The 14,645-nt window shown below is 65.9% G+C and overlaps 2 protein-coding genes across 3 annotated transcripts in view; one reads left to right on the forward strand and one right to left on the reverse strand.

Moving 5' to 3' along the window:
- Positions 1-660: 660 nt before the first annotated feature.
- LOC121662859 (myocyte-specific enhancer factor 2B-like) lies at positions 661-10,581 on the reverse strand. Of its 2 annotated transcripts, none has more exons than XM_042024495.1 (9): positions 10,500-10,581; positions 4,867-4,946; positions 4,534-4,737; positions 4,331-4,462; positions 3,559-3,721; positions 2,375-2,520; positions 2,097-2,208; positions 1,926-2,010; positions 661-1,547 (listed from the first exon to the last, which is right to left on the reverse strand). In XM_042024495.1, the coding sequence occupies exons 2-9, from the start codon at positions 4,918-4,920 to the stop codon at positions 1,232-1,234; spliced, it is 1,212 nt and encodes a 403-aa protein (XP_041880429.1). In that variant the 5' UTR covers positions 4,921-4,946; positions 10,500-10,581; the 3' UTR covers positions 661-1,231. The 2 variants fall into 2 exon arrangements, with proteins under 2 accessions (XP_041880429.1, XP_041880430.1); XM_042024496.1 differs by lacking the exon at positions 10,500-10,581 and adding an exon at positions 5,196-5,287.
- Positions 5,078-14,645, forward strand: part of RFXANK (regulatory factor X associated ankyrin containing protein) — an 11,748-nt gene continuing 2,180 nt past the window's right edge. Inside the window, exons 1-2 of the mRNA XM_042024315.1 lie at positions 5,078-5,122; positions 6,759-6,785. Coding sequence (XP_041880249.1) covers positions 5,078-5,122; positions 6,759-6,785 — 72 coding nt within the window. The remainder of the gene's footprint in view (positions 5,123-6,758; positions 6,786-14,645) is intronic.

Genomic DNA, 14,645 nt, shown 5'->3' on the forward strand with positions numbered 1-14,645 from the left:
CGGGGCTCGTAATCCCCCCCCCCGCCTCCGAGGGAAGGGGCCCAGCTCAGCGCTGGAGGGTGTGGGGGGACCCCTAGCCCTGCCTGATCCCGACCTGGGGGTGCCCAGGTGGTGCTGAGGGGGACCCAAAGCCCCCAAAAATGTCCCTGTGGGGTGATGGTGCTGCAGGACCTTGGTGCCCACTCCTTGGTCACCTCCCAGCAGCGTGGCTGTGGCTGTGGCCATACCCAGCACGCCACAGGCCCCAGGGGATGCACCCCAAAAAGCAGCAGAACCCCCAGGCCCAGCGCAGCTCTGAGCTAAAACAGGCTCAGCTCAGCTGGGCCAGGCCCACCCCCCGTAACCCCCGCCTCGCCCCCCAAATCCCCATTTTAAGGGGTTTTTCCTTCTCCCACCTGCTCTGACACCCCCTGAGAGGCTTTTTGGGGTCACTGAGGAGTGGGAGCAGCACGGCTGAGCCCCAACGACCTGACCAGAGTGGGGGTGACCCGGCTGTCACCCACCCTGAGAGGTGGCTCTGAGCCTGGGGGACACGGGGGGCACAGCGACGCTGAGAGCAAGGGCGTGTGGGCATGTGCCACCTCTCCCTTTGGCGACGTCAATGCGGCGCCACCCCAAACTGGGCTGCCTGACCCCAAGAAGCTCACACCAGACACGCCGAGACCCCCAGCTCTTTATTGGTGAGAAGATAATAAATAGAAAAGAGTCCCTGGCTGGGGAAGCGGCACCCCCCACCCCGCCTGTCCCCTGTGCCCTGTGCCCCTCCCGGGTCCCCCTGGGCTCGGAATTGGGCCGGTGGCTGCAGGGCTGGAGCCGCTGCCGGTGCTCTCAGTCCTGCTGCCACCGCGTGGCACTTCCCAGCCACTCCCGCTCGCCGGGGACACGCTGCTGGCGCGGGGACAGGCGCAAGGACGGGGATGGCCGGTGTCCAACACCACCGGACAGGACACCGGGACAGCGCTGGGCTCCTGGCCTCGCAGGGGGTGGTGGGCAGAGCTGAAAGGAGGGGACTTGGTGGCATTTGGGGGCTCCAGGGAGGGGGGGTCTCGAGGAGCTGCAGCCCCAGGGTTGGGCGACAGTGACCCTGCAGGGAGCCCGGTGTCACCGCTGGTCGCCACCACCGCACTGCCACGGGCACGGGGGGCTTCCCGAGGGTCTGAGGGTGGGGAAGAAGCGGGGGGGCTGCTCCCCCAAGCTGGGTTTTCCCCCTCCCTGCACCCCGGCGGCCTCGCTATCTCTGCCAAACGTCCACGGGCTGTCCCCGCCGCGCGGGGACAGGGACCCTCTGCTCGTCCGGCAGTGGCCGCGGTGGCCCCAGCGCGTAGGGAGGGTAGCCCTTGGCGAGGTCATCCCGGGGCTGGAGGTCTCCGGGGGCTCGGGAGGCTTCGCTGAGGGACGCCAGGCTGGTCAGGGAGGGCTGGGGGGTGCCCGGGGGACAGCCCAGCCCCGGCGACACCCGCTCCGACTTGATGCTGATGGCCTGGTGCTGCGGGGACGCGCCGGGGGCAGGCGCGGGCTCCTCCGCGGGGACGATCCGGCTGCTGGCCCTGCGGCGAGAGGGGACGGGGATGAGGGCGTCTCCCTGTATCCCCTGCCAGGTATCCCCTTTCCCACCTAGAGAGGCTGAGACCCCCCCCAAATTCCTGTCCTGGACTGGTTCTGGCCCAGTCGGGCACTGGGCCGGTGCCCGCATGGCTGCTGGGAGCCTGGAGTGTGACTGGGGGGGGGGACATGGGGACAAGATCCGTGGGGGAATCCCGCTGGAAATAAGCTCTGGAGAGGCTTTGGGGTGACCCCCAAGACCACCCTGGTGGGTGGGGGCTGCCCCTCGGTGCCTGCAGTGCCCACGGCCGGGAGGTGACACCCGTGGGTGCGGCGGAATGGGCTCATCCCTGCCCTGTCCCCCCTGTGCCCCCCGTCCTTACCCCAGCGCTGCCATGTCCCGCGGGTGCTGCCACGCCGGGGGCTGCAGGAAGCCGGGGGGCGGCGGGACCTCGCCAGCCCCAAAATCTGCGGGGTGGGAGGACAACAGTGAGCAGGGGAGGGTCACAAATGTGGGGACAGCGCTGTCCCAAAGCTGAGCGACCGCGACTCACCTGCTTGTGCCGGGCTGAGGAAGGGGAAGCCGGCGAGGCCGTGGCTCGGAAGGCCGGAGCTGCCCGGGCTGAGCACGGGGCTGAGGGTCTGCAGGGCAGGGTACAGCGGCCGCTGCGGGAAATGGGGTGACCCCAATAGGTTTTGTGCCCCAAAGCCTCGGGCGACCCCTCCGCACCACTCCCTGTGCCCCCCAGCAAAGCCCCGGAGGAAGGGGCAGATCGGAGCAGAGGGATTTGGGGAGGGGACACCCGTGTGGCCGTGGGGACAGCTGACTCACCGCTGCGCTGCCGCCGCTCCGGCCACTCGCCAGGCTGCCCTGGGCCTCGCCACGCCGGCCCTCGGCCCCCAGGAACAGCGGTGGTGGCGTCTTGGTGGCCAAGGCGCGGCTCAGGCTGGCGGCAGGGAACAGGGGGTAGCTGAGACCTGGGGGACAGAGGGACAGGAGGATGCACGGATGATCCTCGGGGGATCCCCGTGGCGGTGGCCGCGATGGCCGCAGTGGCCCCGGGGCCGTGGGCAGCCATGTGTGCCTGCACGGTGCCGCGCTCCGGCAAAGCCACTTCCTCCATGGGCCACCTGGGCTGTGGCCACGGGCTGTGACAAGAGGCGACACACGAAGGCAGTGGCTGGATCCAGCAGGCTGCAAACCCCCCTGGCCGGACCCTGCTGAGGGGAGCGGCAGCTCCCCATGGGGCGGCCGGAACCTCCCGTGGGAATGTCCAGCGTGCCCGTGTCCCCATCCAAGCATTTGGGATGCTGCCTGTCCCCATCCTGCGCCACCTCCCACCCCCCTGGGTCAAGCCCCAGGTTTTGTGGGGTTTGCCGCTGCTTTTCTGTCACCCTGCCACCGCCCCGTCCCAGCGGGCAGGATGAGCCCCCCATGCCGAGCTGTGCCACACGGGAGGGACCTGCGGGCACAGGGTGAGGGGACAGCTGGGTGCCGGCTGCTGGCAGGGCACAGGAAGCAGCTGGAGGGAGGTTGGGGCCGGTGTTTCCACAGCTGCGGCACCGCTCCTGCCCACGCAGCCGCCCCGGCCCCGTTCCCGGTAAGTCCCCGGGAGAGGAGCTTTGCATGCGGGGCCTGGCAGGGCCTGGCTGGGAAAATCCCCACGGGGCCGTGGGGTTTGGGTGCTCGTGGTGGGGAGGGGGTGGCCATGGTGGGGATGGGGTGGCCATGGAAGGGGCAGGGTGCCCGTGTTGGGTATGGGGTGCCCGTGTTGGGAATGGGGTGTCCATGGTGGGAACGGGGTGTCCATGGCAGGAATGGGGTGTCCAGGGTGGTGTTGGGGTGTCCACGGCAGGGATGGAATTTCCGTGTTGGGAATGGGGTGTCCATGGCAGGGTCGGGGTGTCCAGGGTGATGATGGGGTGCCCACGGTGGGGACAGGACACCCATGGCAGGGCCCTTCTCCCCTGCACCCACCCCCTCACAGTGTGCCCGGCTGATGGCCCCGAGCCTACCTGGGGGCAGTGGCCCTGGGGACCGTCCTGGTGGCTTCGAGGCAGCCGGTTTGAAGGCAGGAGAGCGGCCCTGGCCCTGCGGGGAGCTGCTGGCGCTGCCCAGGGAGGTGTCGGTGGCCGGAGGGGAGCTGCCATAGGCTGCCTCAGGCAGTGGCACCGGGCTCTGCGGGGACACACAGGGGTCAGGGACAGGGACCCTCGGGACCTTTGGGGACCCTCGGGGCACTGCAGAGAGAGGCAGAGGTCGAGGGAGGGAATGGGGACCTGCAGAGTGGAGCAGAAGTCAGGGACAGGGAAGGGACAGGGACCCTTGGGGACTCCTGGGGACTCCTGGGGACCCCTGGGGTTCTGCAGAGCAAAGCAGAGGTCAGGGACAGGGAGGGGATAGGAACCCCTGGGGACACTTGGGGCTCTGCAGGACAAACCAGAAATCAAGGACAAGGAGTGGACAGGGACCCTCAGGACCCTTCAGGACAAAGCAGAGCTCAAGGAGGGGCTGGGGACTCTTGGGACCCTGCAGGACAAACCAGAAACCAAGGGCAGGGATGGGACGGGACCCTCAGGGACCCTCAAGACCTTGCAGGGCAAATCAGAGATCAAGGACAGGGAGGAAATGGGGACAGGGACCCTGAGGACCTTGCAGGGCAAATGAGATGTCAAGGGAGGGGACAAGGACCCTTGGGGACCCTCGGGACCCTTCAAGACAAAGCAGAAATCAAAGCCAGGGATGGGACAGGACCCTCGGGGACCCTCACCCCCACCAGCGACTCACATAAAACCTGGGCCGCGCCAGCGCCAGATCCACTCCATCCCCGAGCCTTCTCCCCCTGTCCCCAGGCGGCTCCGGGCCCTCCTCCAGCTCCAGCTCGTGGCTCTCCAGCCCCAGCCCTTTGCGCTTCAGCGTCTGCGGGGAGGCCACAATGAGCGGGTCCCTGTGGCCACCCCGGGGCCCCGGGGGCCGCCCCCGGCCGCTACCTCGAGGATGTCGGAGTTGGTGCGGCTCTCGTGGGGCTCGCTGTACTCGGTGTACTTGAGCAGCACCTTGTCCATGTCGGTGCTGGCGTACTGGAAGAGGCGGTTGGTGCTGTTGAAGATGATCAGGGCGATCTCGCAGTCGCACAGCACGCTCAGCTCGTACGCCTTCTTCATCAGCCCGAATTTCCGCTTGGTGAAGGTCACCTGCCCCATAAAACAGCCCGGATTCTCCTAAAAACGCTCCCAACGGGGTGGTGGCGGCAGCAGGGCGGCTTTGCCTCCCATCACCCCGGTCCCCACCTCAGCCCCACCTTGGCCCTGAGTGGCTCCTACCTGCCGGTTCCGCTGATCCAAAATCCGGCTGATCTGGATTTTTTTCCGGCCCATTTTTGCCTCCTCTGCTGGGTTTGGGGCTGGAAGAGAGTGAGAAACCCCTGAGCCCCACAGCCCTCGGGGCTGTCCCCAGCGCCGCCAAAAATAAGTTTGGCTGCCCCAAAAAAAATCAGTTTTCAGAGGAAGTTCGGTCATTTCTTCTTCCGCAAAGATGGTGGCCAAGCGGAAAATGGGGGAAAATGGGAAATTCTGCTGGGTTAGAGGGGAAAAAATCCCCTTGGCCCTGCCCAGCAGCCCAAATCCATCATCCCCACGGCAGCCCCAAGCACCTTTGGGTGTTGGCTGGGAAGCGGCGGTGCCGTGATCCCAAATCCTTCAGCGGGAGTTTGGGATCAGAGTTCTCATCCCAAACCCAAGGGGCCGCTCCGAGGCTGCTCCTGAAGCTGCTCACGGCGGCTCCGTGGGATGCGGAGGGCGTTTAAAAGGGGGCCGGGCTGGCGGCGGGGAGGGTCCCTCGAACAAAAGGGTTGGCTTTAGGTTCAAATTTGGTTTTTTTTTTTTTAATCTTTTTTTTTTTTTTTTTTCAACCTCCACCAGACTAAATTTGACCTCCACCGCTCGCAGGCCAGGAAGTGGCTGCACGAGGAGACAGCAAAGTGAAACCACCCACCCACTCCTGCGGCCACGTGAGCCAGCCCTGGGCAGGGATACGGGGCTGGCGACCCCCCGTGCCACCCTGGCTGTGGGGTGCCAGCACCCTCCGAGCCTGTCACAGCGTTGGGACACCCCGCTGCTGTCACACCCCCCCAATTCTTGCTCCTCTGCCACCCCCACCCAGCAAGAGCCACCCCAAAATCCCTCCGGGACACCCCGGTGCCACCAACGGAACCGCGGGTGGCTCCCAACGGGACCCTCGTGCCCACCCCGGTTTGGGGGTGGCTCTGTCCCTGCTGTCCCCAAACCCCAAGCCCGGGGCGAGAGCGGAGCTGGGAAGGCAGCGGGGCGGCAGCTCCGTGTCGGGGACGATTTTGGGACCCCCCAGCTGGGCCAGCAGCCCCCCCCTCCCTCCCAGTGCCAGGCTGGATGCCAGGGGTGCAGTTGGGGACCCTCCAGTCCCCCAATGCCCCCGGCGTGTCCCGCTTCCCCCTCTCGAGCACGTTGCCATTTTACCATCGTGCTCGGCCGCTATTTTTAGCTGATCAAAACTAATTTTAATTTATGGAAGGAAATTGCGCTGCCGTTCCCACGGCCCCGCTGCCACCCTGCGTCCCCGGGCCCACGCACGACCCCCCCCGTGCCCCCCTCCCGAGGTCCAGGGGGGTGCCCAGACCACCCTGGCCCCGCCGGAAAGGGCCGAGAATTCCCTGGTGGAAAGGCGGAGGTTTTCCCATTCCCAACCATCCCTGGGGTGTTTTCCTCGCTCCTCCCGGCTCCGACACCTGCGGCGTTCCTTGGGGACATCCAGAGGGTCCCCACTCCACAGTGTTTCATGTGGGGGTGGCAATTTGGGGCTGATCCTTGGGTTTGGCCCCGTTTGGGGCCGGGGGTGCTCGCCCGGCTGTGACCCCCCTGTGTCCTGGCACAGCCTCATCCCGGCAGGAATTTTTGAGGCTCCAGAGTGTTGGGAATGGATGGAGGGATGGAGGGATGGCTCCATGGAGGGATGGATGGATCCATGGAGGGATGGATGGATCCATGGATGGATCCATGCATGGAGGAAACCTCCACCTGCAGCAGGGACATGAAATAATTCCAAGGATTTGCCTGGGCACAATCCACCTCAGCTCCTTGGATGCTCAGTGCCCCGCAGGGCAATGCTGAGCGGGTCCTGGAAGGTTCCAGCACCCACGGAATGACACTGAGAAGGTCCTGGAAGGCGCAAACACCCACAGGGTGATGCTGAGAGGATCCTGGAAGGTGTGGGAGGGAGTCCAGAGGAAGCAGAGCCACAGCCCCATCGATCCAGGGCATCCAGGGACCCTCTGGGTCAGGACTCTCGGCACCGGGAGAAGCGGCCGAGGCCTCGCGCAGCCGCCGGGGCCGTTCCATCAGCGGCTGCTCCTCACGGCTCTGCCCGTCCCGGGAGCCCCGGGGGCACGGCCGGGTGAGATGTCCCCGGGAACGCGGCGCTCGGTGTCACCTCGGCCACCTCAGCGCGTCCCCGGGACCCCCCGGGCAGGTGTGAAGGGCTGGGAGGGGAGCGGGGATTTTCCCATCGGGATTTTCATCGGGATAAGGTGAGCGAGGGCACAACGGGGCGGCTCCGCCCGGCATCGTCACCTCCAGCCAGGTGGCACCGCCAGGGCAGGATGGAACCTGATTCCAGGGAGGGCTCATGGGTGGGGAGAAGCCCTGGAGGGACCCCAGAGCCCCTCCTGGCCTTGTTCCCGGCCGCGGGGAAGCGCTAAATATCCCCAGAGCACCGGCATTCCAAGAAATCCCGACGCTCTGGAGCTCTCCAAACCTTCCAGACAGGAGATTCCCCCCTGTACCCTGTCCGGGAGAGGCTCCGGCGCTCCTGGCACCCGTCCGGCTCCGCTGCCTCCCACGGGTGCTTATCTTTAGCCCGGGCTCGCACGCACCGGGATCGGAATCGCTCCCACCTCATCCCAACCATTCCCGCTGGGATCCAGCGCGGTCTCCCGGCGAGCCCCGGGCTGGGATCGGGTTCATAATGAACCCCCCGGATCCTCCGCGTCTTTAGGGGGCATTTGCACGGCGCCAGGGGGATGCAGATTCCCTTCTCCAGCTCCTGACTGGGGACACCAAACGGATCCCTGGAGAGCCGCGTGGTTTTCCGTGAGCCCGTGCGGGATTCCCGGCACCACGACGGGGCCTCCCAGCACTGCCTTCAACACCTTTACAGCCCTGGATGATCCCAGAAGCGTTAAATCCACCGGATTCATCCTAAAATCCAAGCAGGTGGGGTATTGTGGAAAAAGCTGCTCCAGGGTCCGAGCGCTCCCCTAAAACACCCCCAGGTTTGGGTCCCTGAGCTCCCCAGCGATTTATCCTCCCACGGGACACAGAAAGTGAGGGGGAAAAGCTGTTTTCACCAAATTCTGGGGGGGTTGTTGCGAATCTGAGAGCTGGGGGTGATTGGGCAGGAGCAGGAGGGGAGTGGTTATCGAGGACCCGCATTTGGCAGCTCCCAAAAAGCGTTTTGTTGGAGGAAAACAACGATTAAAGCGGGAGAAAGAGTTTCCATCCCATCCCCTACAGGGAGGGAGGGGAAAATCTGAGCCACGAGCAGCGAAATCCCACAGGAGGGCGGGGATGATGCAGGGACCGGCAGGAAAACGGGGATTGAAATGGGGATTTAAGGCCCGACGCACCGGGATGGACACGGAGCGCTGGGACCAGAGGGACACATCCAGCCCCGGGCGTGGCCCGGGATCCCGGCGATCCCCAGGGAATGGCTGAGCTGGTGTGAGCAGCATCCCGAGCCCCGGCACGGGGAAAAGTCAAAGTTGAGCGTGGAGTTTCTGCCGGGCCCTTCTGCTTTTTATAGGTTGTTTAAACAAGCGACCAGTACAAACCAGCGCGGGGCTGGCAGCGCTGGGTGGGGACTGGGAAGGCAGGAGGAGCCAGCTGGGAAGTAGGGGAAAGGTGGGGATGGGATGCTGAGGGATTTTTGGGACCACCACGACCTCCAAAAGCCCTGTCTCCCACCTCCCAAACATCACCCAGCGACCCCAAAGCCCCTAAGGGGGATTATAATTAATTTATCCGTGCCCTGGGACAATCCAGAGCCACATCCAGGCTCGGGGTGACACTGCCACCCTCCAACCCCACTGTCACCTCGCTCGGGGGTGACACAGAGCGAAAGTCCCAGGCGCTGCCACGGCCCGGTGCCGATGGGTGGAGGCTTTTCGGTTCCAAAATGAGTGTGTGGAAGGAGGAAGGATTGAAAGGGCCCCCAAAAACGAGGTGGCTCGTGGCCCTCGGGAGGATGAACGGACACGGGGACCCCCCCTCCATGCCCAGAGAGCGTTTGTGGCTCGGTGGATGCCACGTCCATGGGAAGGAACGCCCAATTCCCATGGGATTGGGCTGCCCCACGCCACAGTTGGGAATTAATTTGGGAAGCGACGCTCGGTTGGTGCTGGAGGCTTTGCTGGGTGCACTCAGGGCTGATCTCAGCCTGGCCCCGTGGCTTTAGGGCTGCCTGGCTCACGGGCCTGGTTTGCTCCTGACAATCCTGCTGGGATTCTCGGGAAGACGAGGGAAATTGGAGGGTCTCAAATGCACCAATTCCCCCCCAAATCCTTCTGGGTCTCCCCACAGCAGCGTGCCAGGATTTCCATCCCTCTCACTGCTGGGATGACCCAGCAGGATCCCTGGCCCCTTGCACCAAAGTTTCCCAAAGTTTCCCAAACCCGCTTTTTTTCCCCGGATATCATCAGTGCTCTGGGCATGGAGGTGACCGGGAACATTTCACACCCTAAAAGAAACCTGAGACCTGCACCCCTCTCCCGAATCCCCCCTCCTTCCTGACCCCCAGATCTCCCCACGCGTCACCCTGACGTGACCAGCTGGCAGCCGGGGACATGGAAAAGGGCCAGGATCGGGATGTCCGGATGGGTCACCCACGGTCCCTTTCCCAACCAGTGCCCGATGCCCTGAGGGATGCCCGTGGAGGTGAGGTCGCCTGGGGGCACAGCCCATGGTCCCATCCCTGCTTTCCGCTCATCCCGAGCTTCCAGGTTAATTCATTCCCTGTGAAACCCAAGAGCCAGCAGCGCTGGGAGAGTTTCTCTCATCAGAAGAAGAAAAACCCTGAGGATGGGGACAGGGACAGGGACACGCTGGGAACGGGTTGTGGTGGGCAGCAGGATCTGGCAGAGGATCCACCTCGCTCTCCATAGGTGACGGGGGGACCCAGGTGGACTGGGACACCCTGGAGGTGCCACCACCCTGGAGATGCCACCACCCTGGAGATGCCGCTGTCTGGAGCCGTGGCCGCGTCCCATCCCCACCTGGGAGTGGGAAGGAACCGGGCTGCCACCAGCACATGCCAGGAAGAGCCAGGCCGCCGTGACACCCCAGCAAAGTGCCAGCGCCATCGGGGCTGCCCGGGCGCGGTGTCACCGCTGTCACTACAACCACGTCCAGCCAACAGCCCGGCCGTGCCGTGCCTCAGTTTCCCCCCGCGCCGTGAGCTCAGCCCCAACCCCCAAAGGCCCCAGTGGGCCCAGGGGTGGCGGGGAGGTGGCGGCGGGGCCGGGGCAGGGCGGCTGCCACCCAGGCTGCACTTTTGGGTTAAACCCGGGCGTTCCTCCCTGCGCAGACACGAGTAAAAATAACCGCCCCGAGCGCGGCGCAAACCACAGGCTTTTTATAGCCCGCCATCCCGAGACGGCGGGGCGGGGGCCGGGGCTCCGCCGTGCCCAGACCAGCCCGCCGGGCGCCGGCCCGGCCGCACCGGCCCCTCCCCGGGCCGGCCCCGCTCCCCCTGCCCGTGCGCCCCGACGGCGCGGCCGCCGGCATGCGGAGGGAGCCCGGTCGGAGTAGAACGGGGAGCGGTGCTGTCATGTGCCATTGTCATCCCCCCTGCTCGGCCCCGGTCACGCCGGAGCGCGGCCGCGTCGCGGGGCGCCCGGGACCCCCCGTGCCCGCCGCGGGACACGCACCTGGACAGCGGCGCTTCCTCCTCGGCAGCTCCGCGCCCGCTCGGCCGCGGGTGCCCGGCGCTGCAGCGGAGCCGGGGCGGCCCCGGTGCTGATCCCGGTGCTGATCCCGGTGCTGATCCCGGTGTCGATCCCGGTCCCGGGGTCGGTCCCGTTCGTGTCCCCGGAGCGCGCGCGGCCGCCGCCTGCCCGAGCAGCGCCGGTAACATTTGCATAACCCCGCCCATCCCGCCGGAAGATTTGCATAGAGCAGCCGGGCTGTCCTGCCATTGGCTAACGGTGAGGATTGATTTGCATAGACACGCCCCCGGCGGGGAGAGGGGCGGGGCGAAGGCGAAGGGGGCGTGGTCAGGGAGATCGGGGGGCTGCGGAGAGGGGGAGCCTGGGGAATTTTGGGGGGTGGGATTGGGGGGATTCCGGGGGGATATGGGGGGAATTGGGATGGGGGTGACGCTGGGGGGGTCTGGGGGGTGGATGGGATTTGGCAGGGAAGGGCGTGGATGAGTTTGTGGGAATGTGGGAGGCTGGAATGGGGGTGAAGCTGGGGGGCCCGGGGAAATTGGGGTGGGGGATTTAGAAGGGGAGGACGTGGATGAGTTTGTGGGAATGTGGGGATCTGGAATAGGGGTGAGGCTGGGGAGATTGGGGGGCTGGGATAGGGGATTTGGAAGGGGAGGACATGGTGGGTTTGTGGGAATTTGGGGCACTGGGACGGGGTGAAGTTTGGGGGGTCCCAGGGGACGTTGTGCCCTCACTGCGGGGTTCAGGCCGGGCTGGGATGGAGGTTTTGGGGCGCAGTTTCAGGAGCAGGCTCTGGGTTTGGCTCATGGCATATCCCCAGGGTCCCCCATTGTGGTTTCAGGGGACTCCCCAGCACCGCCAGCCCCATCAGCCACAGGGTTTGGGGGTGTCACTCCCCTGGTCCCCAATATCACCGAGGGCTCAACAAAACCACGGTGAAAGAAACCTCCTCAGCTCCAAAACCCTCCTTCTTTTCATTTCTTTTTTATATTTTTATAAAGGCAGTGACTGCCCTGGGGGGTGGGGGGGAGTGGGGCACCCCCTCCTCCTGTCGCAGCCTGTCCCCGTGTCACCACCGAGCCACGCCACAGGGAGGCTGTGGGACAGCCCTGGGGACAAACCCCAACACCTCCGTGTCACCCTCCCGGCCCTGGCAGCACCCGGCACATTCGGTGCTGTGAGTCCCTGTCCCTGTCCCCAATGCCAGCCCCGGGAAGGTGACAGGAACCTGAGGACGAGGAGCAGGGAGCAGAGGATGTCGCTGGCTCTGCATCCCGTGGCTCGAAGGCTGTGAAGACGCCCCAAAATTACTTTGTAGGGCAAAAGGGGGCAGATGCTGCTGGTGACAGAGCCTGGGGCTGGGGGGAGGGAATAGCGGAGCTGGAAGTCGGCGTTCCCGGCTGGAAGGTGCGGAGGAGCCAGGCTGAGAAGTTGGGCTCTGATCCCAAACCTGATCCCAAAATCAGCCCAGGGCAGGCACTGCCCAACCCACACCCCCCTCGTGTCCTCTGCCCTGACGGGGACAAAGCCGTGGTGGAGCCACAGGGATGACCAGGACACCGGGTGGGTGCCATGGGGGGGATCCTGACCCCTCCAGCGCCTCGGGAAGCTGCAGGGCTCCCCGGGATCCCAAAGGGAACCCCCGTGTTTAGGGCAGCAATTCCCAACTTGGGACCCAATTCCCAAGTTCCCACTCCAGCTGGCGGGCAGCAGGTGGGAAAAACGGGATATCAGGGAAATCAGGGCCCACTCAGCCCCACAGCAGGGACATCTTTGCACCCTGGCCATCCCCGGGGGGTCCAGTCCCGCTCCCAGTCCCAGGAAGATTGGGAAAATGAGGAATTTCTGGATGAGGCTTTCAGGCCGCGCTGGCGTTAAGGACGCAAAGTCTTCCTTAGAGCTGCTTTTAAAGCTCATGATTTATAGAGTGCAATTAGCAGAGTGTTAATTAGCCGCGCTCGTAATCTTAATTGATCCTGAAGAGGGGGTGGGAGGGAGAGCAGAAGCGCCAGGGCTTCGGTAGAGCCACGTCCCGGCAGAGCCTGAGGTGACACATCCAGGTGTCCCAGCCTGCCCTAGGACAGAGTTTGGGGACACACGGGGTGGCTCCTTGCCCGCCTCGGCTGTGGGACATCCCTGCCCTGCCCCGTCCTTCCTTCACCTCGGACTTCCCAGGGCTCGGCCCCGCTCACAGCCACTCCCAGCCCTGCCAGGCAAAGCCATTTTGGGGCACAGGGACCCCCCGGTCCCCCCGGGTCAGGGGGTGCCCAGGCTGGGCTGTGCCCGGCTGCTTCTTCCCAGCTCCGGGGTGGCAGCTTGAAAGCTTTGAGCTCCCTCTTGAGGCTCTTGCTGCCCCAAAATCCTGGGAATTTGGGGAGCCTGAGGTGCTGGATGCCCTGGGATGAGAGCTGCACCCCAAGTGACAGCGGTGGAGGACACGGCTGAGCCCCGTCACTTTCCGGGACACGGGAAAGGGACGGAGATGCCGTCACCGGGAGCTGGTTTGGGGACTTTGGGCCAAGTGCCAGTGACTGCCATCCCCCCCCTTCCCCCTCCGCAGCCAAAAATGCTGGAAACGAGCCTGGAGCCAAACTCCTGCTGCTGCCAAGGCCAACACGCCAAGATTTCAAAATAGCCCCGTGTCCCGCGCGGCTCCGGCCGGAGCCGAGGGTGCCAGTGGGAACCACCCACGCGGGCCGGGCCGGGAAGGGACAGGAGAGGACGGGAAGGGACAGAAAGGGACAGAAAGGGCACTGCTCCTCCAGCAGACGGAAAGGTCAGTCCCATCCGGATCCCACAGCCAGGCCTGGGCACGGCCCCAGCATGGAGGAGGCTGCGTGGCACCCGCTGTCCTGGCACTGCTGGCGCGGTGTCCAGGGCGGGCACGGAAAGGCCAGACCCCAATGTCCCCTTGTGCCGTCCCCAGGGGGAATTCCCGTGCCAGGGGCTGCTCCCTTGCTCTTTCCCGAGGTGACAGGTGAGCTGTGGGGTGAATTTTCCGGAGTTAATGCTGCTTGAAACCTCCACGATTCCCAGGGGAAGCCGCTGGCGGGGCAGATCCCAGAGGAAAAGGCGATTCCGCTTCCCAGGATATTTATAAGACATGGGAAACTCGTGGGGGTCCCAAGGGCCTGGTCGAGGGTCCTTTCTCAGCCTGGCCGGACTGGGAACGTTCCGGGCGCTCCCTGCGGGGTTGGAGGGGACAATCCCGGCGCAGGTGGAGGCCAAAGGCGCCTCTCCCTGGGGATTCGGGAATCGCGGCGGCCTCTTCCCACCAGCCTGGGCTTACATCGGGGAGGTCAATCCCGGGGTTTTCCCAGCAGCAGGAAAAGCAGGGCTGGGAATGGGGAGAGCGGGGAGAGCGGGGAGAGCGGCCCAGTGTCCGTCTGTCCCTCCGCCCGCCCGTCCTCCTCGGTCCCCACCCCCTCCCACCGCCCCGAGGAGGCTCCCGGGGCCCCCACCGGGGGCGGGCACGGGGCGGAGCCGGCCCGGGGGACCGGGGAGGTCCCGGCCCGGAGGCAGGACCGGAGGCAGGACCGGCCCATCCCGGCGGGCAGCGGCGCGGGAACGCAGGCGGACACCGGGGAACGGAGGCGCTCCCGGGCCGGTGCCGCTTCCCGGTGCCAGTTCCCGGTTCCCATTCCACGTCCGAGCTCCCGCAGCGGCAGCACCGAGGAGTCGGGGAGCGTACGCACCTTCGGCACCCCCGCGGTGCCCGGTTCCCCCCGGTTCTCCCCGGTTCTCCCCGGCTCCCGGTGCCGGTCCCGCCATGCCCTCCGCGTACCCGCGGCGAGCCCTGACGGTGCTGCTGCTCTTCGGCACCTTGTCCGCTGCCATGGCCCTGCTCTCCTCCAGCCTCATCTTCCAGCTGCCGTCGGGCCGCGCCAGTCCCGCCGGAGGTGCCGGTCCCGGTGGCGGCCGCGGGGCGCTCCCGGAGCCGGTGGCCGCCGCTGTGCTGCCGGTGTCGGCCGTGCTGGCCGCGCTCTGCCTGGTGCTCAACGTGAGCTGCCTCCTGCTCTGCCTCCTCCACGGCTACTTCAGCACCGAGCTCTGCCGGGGGCAGCCCGGGCCCGACCGGTGAGAGCCGCGGGGCGACCGGGGCAACCGGGGCTGGAGGGGCCGGGGGGG

The sequence above is a fragment of the Corvus kubaryi genome, unplaced genomic scaffold (assembly GCF_017639235.1).
Source record: "Corvus kubaryi isolate FWS band 111438036 unplaced genomic scaffold, C.kubaryi_AGA036_p1.0 37262, whole genome shotgun sequence".
Taxonomy (NCBI): Eukaryota; Metazoa; Chordata; class Aves; order Passeriformes; family Corvidae; genus Corvus; species Corvus kubaryi.

Bases quoted from the DNA above. Each gene is read 5' to 3' on its own strand.
- LOC121662859 (XM_042024495.1), bottom strand. From the start codon at position 4,920: ATGGGCCGGAAAAAAATCCAGATCAGCCGGATTTTGGATCAGCGGAAC. The intron at 2,521-3,558 runs GTAGGCTCGGGG...TCTGTCCCCCAG, and splicing joins CCCAGGGCCACTGCCCCCAG to GTCTCAGCTACCCCCTGTTC. The intron at 2,011-2,096 runs GTGAGTCGCGGT...CCCACCCCGCAG, and splicing joins CCTCAGCCCGGCACAAGCAG to ATTTTGGGGCTGGCGAGGTC.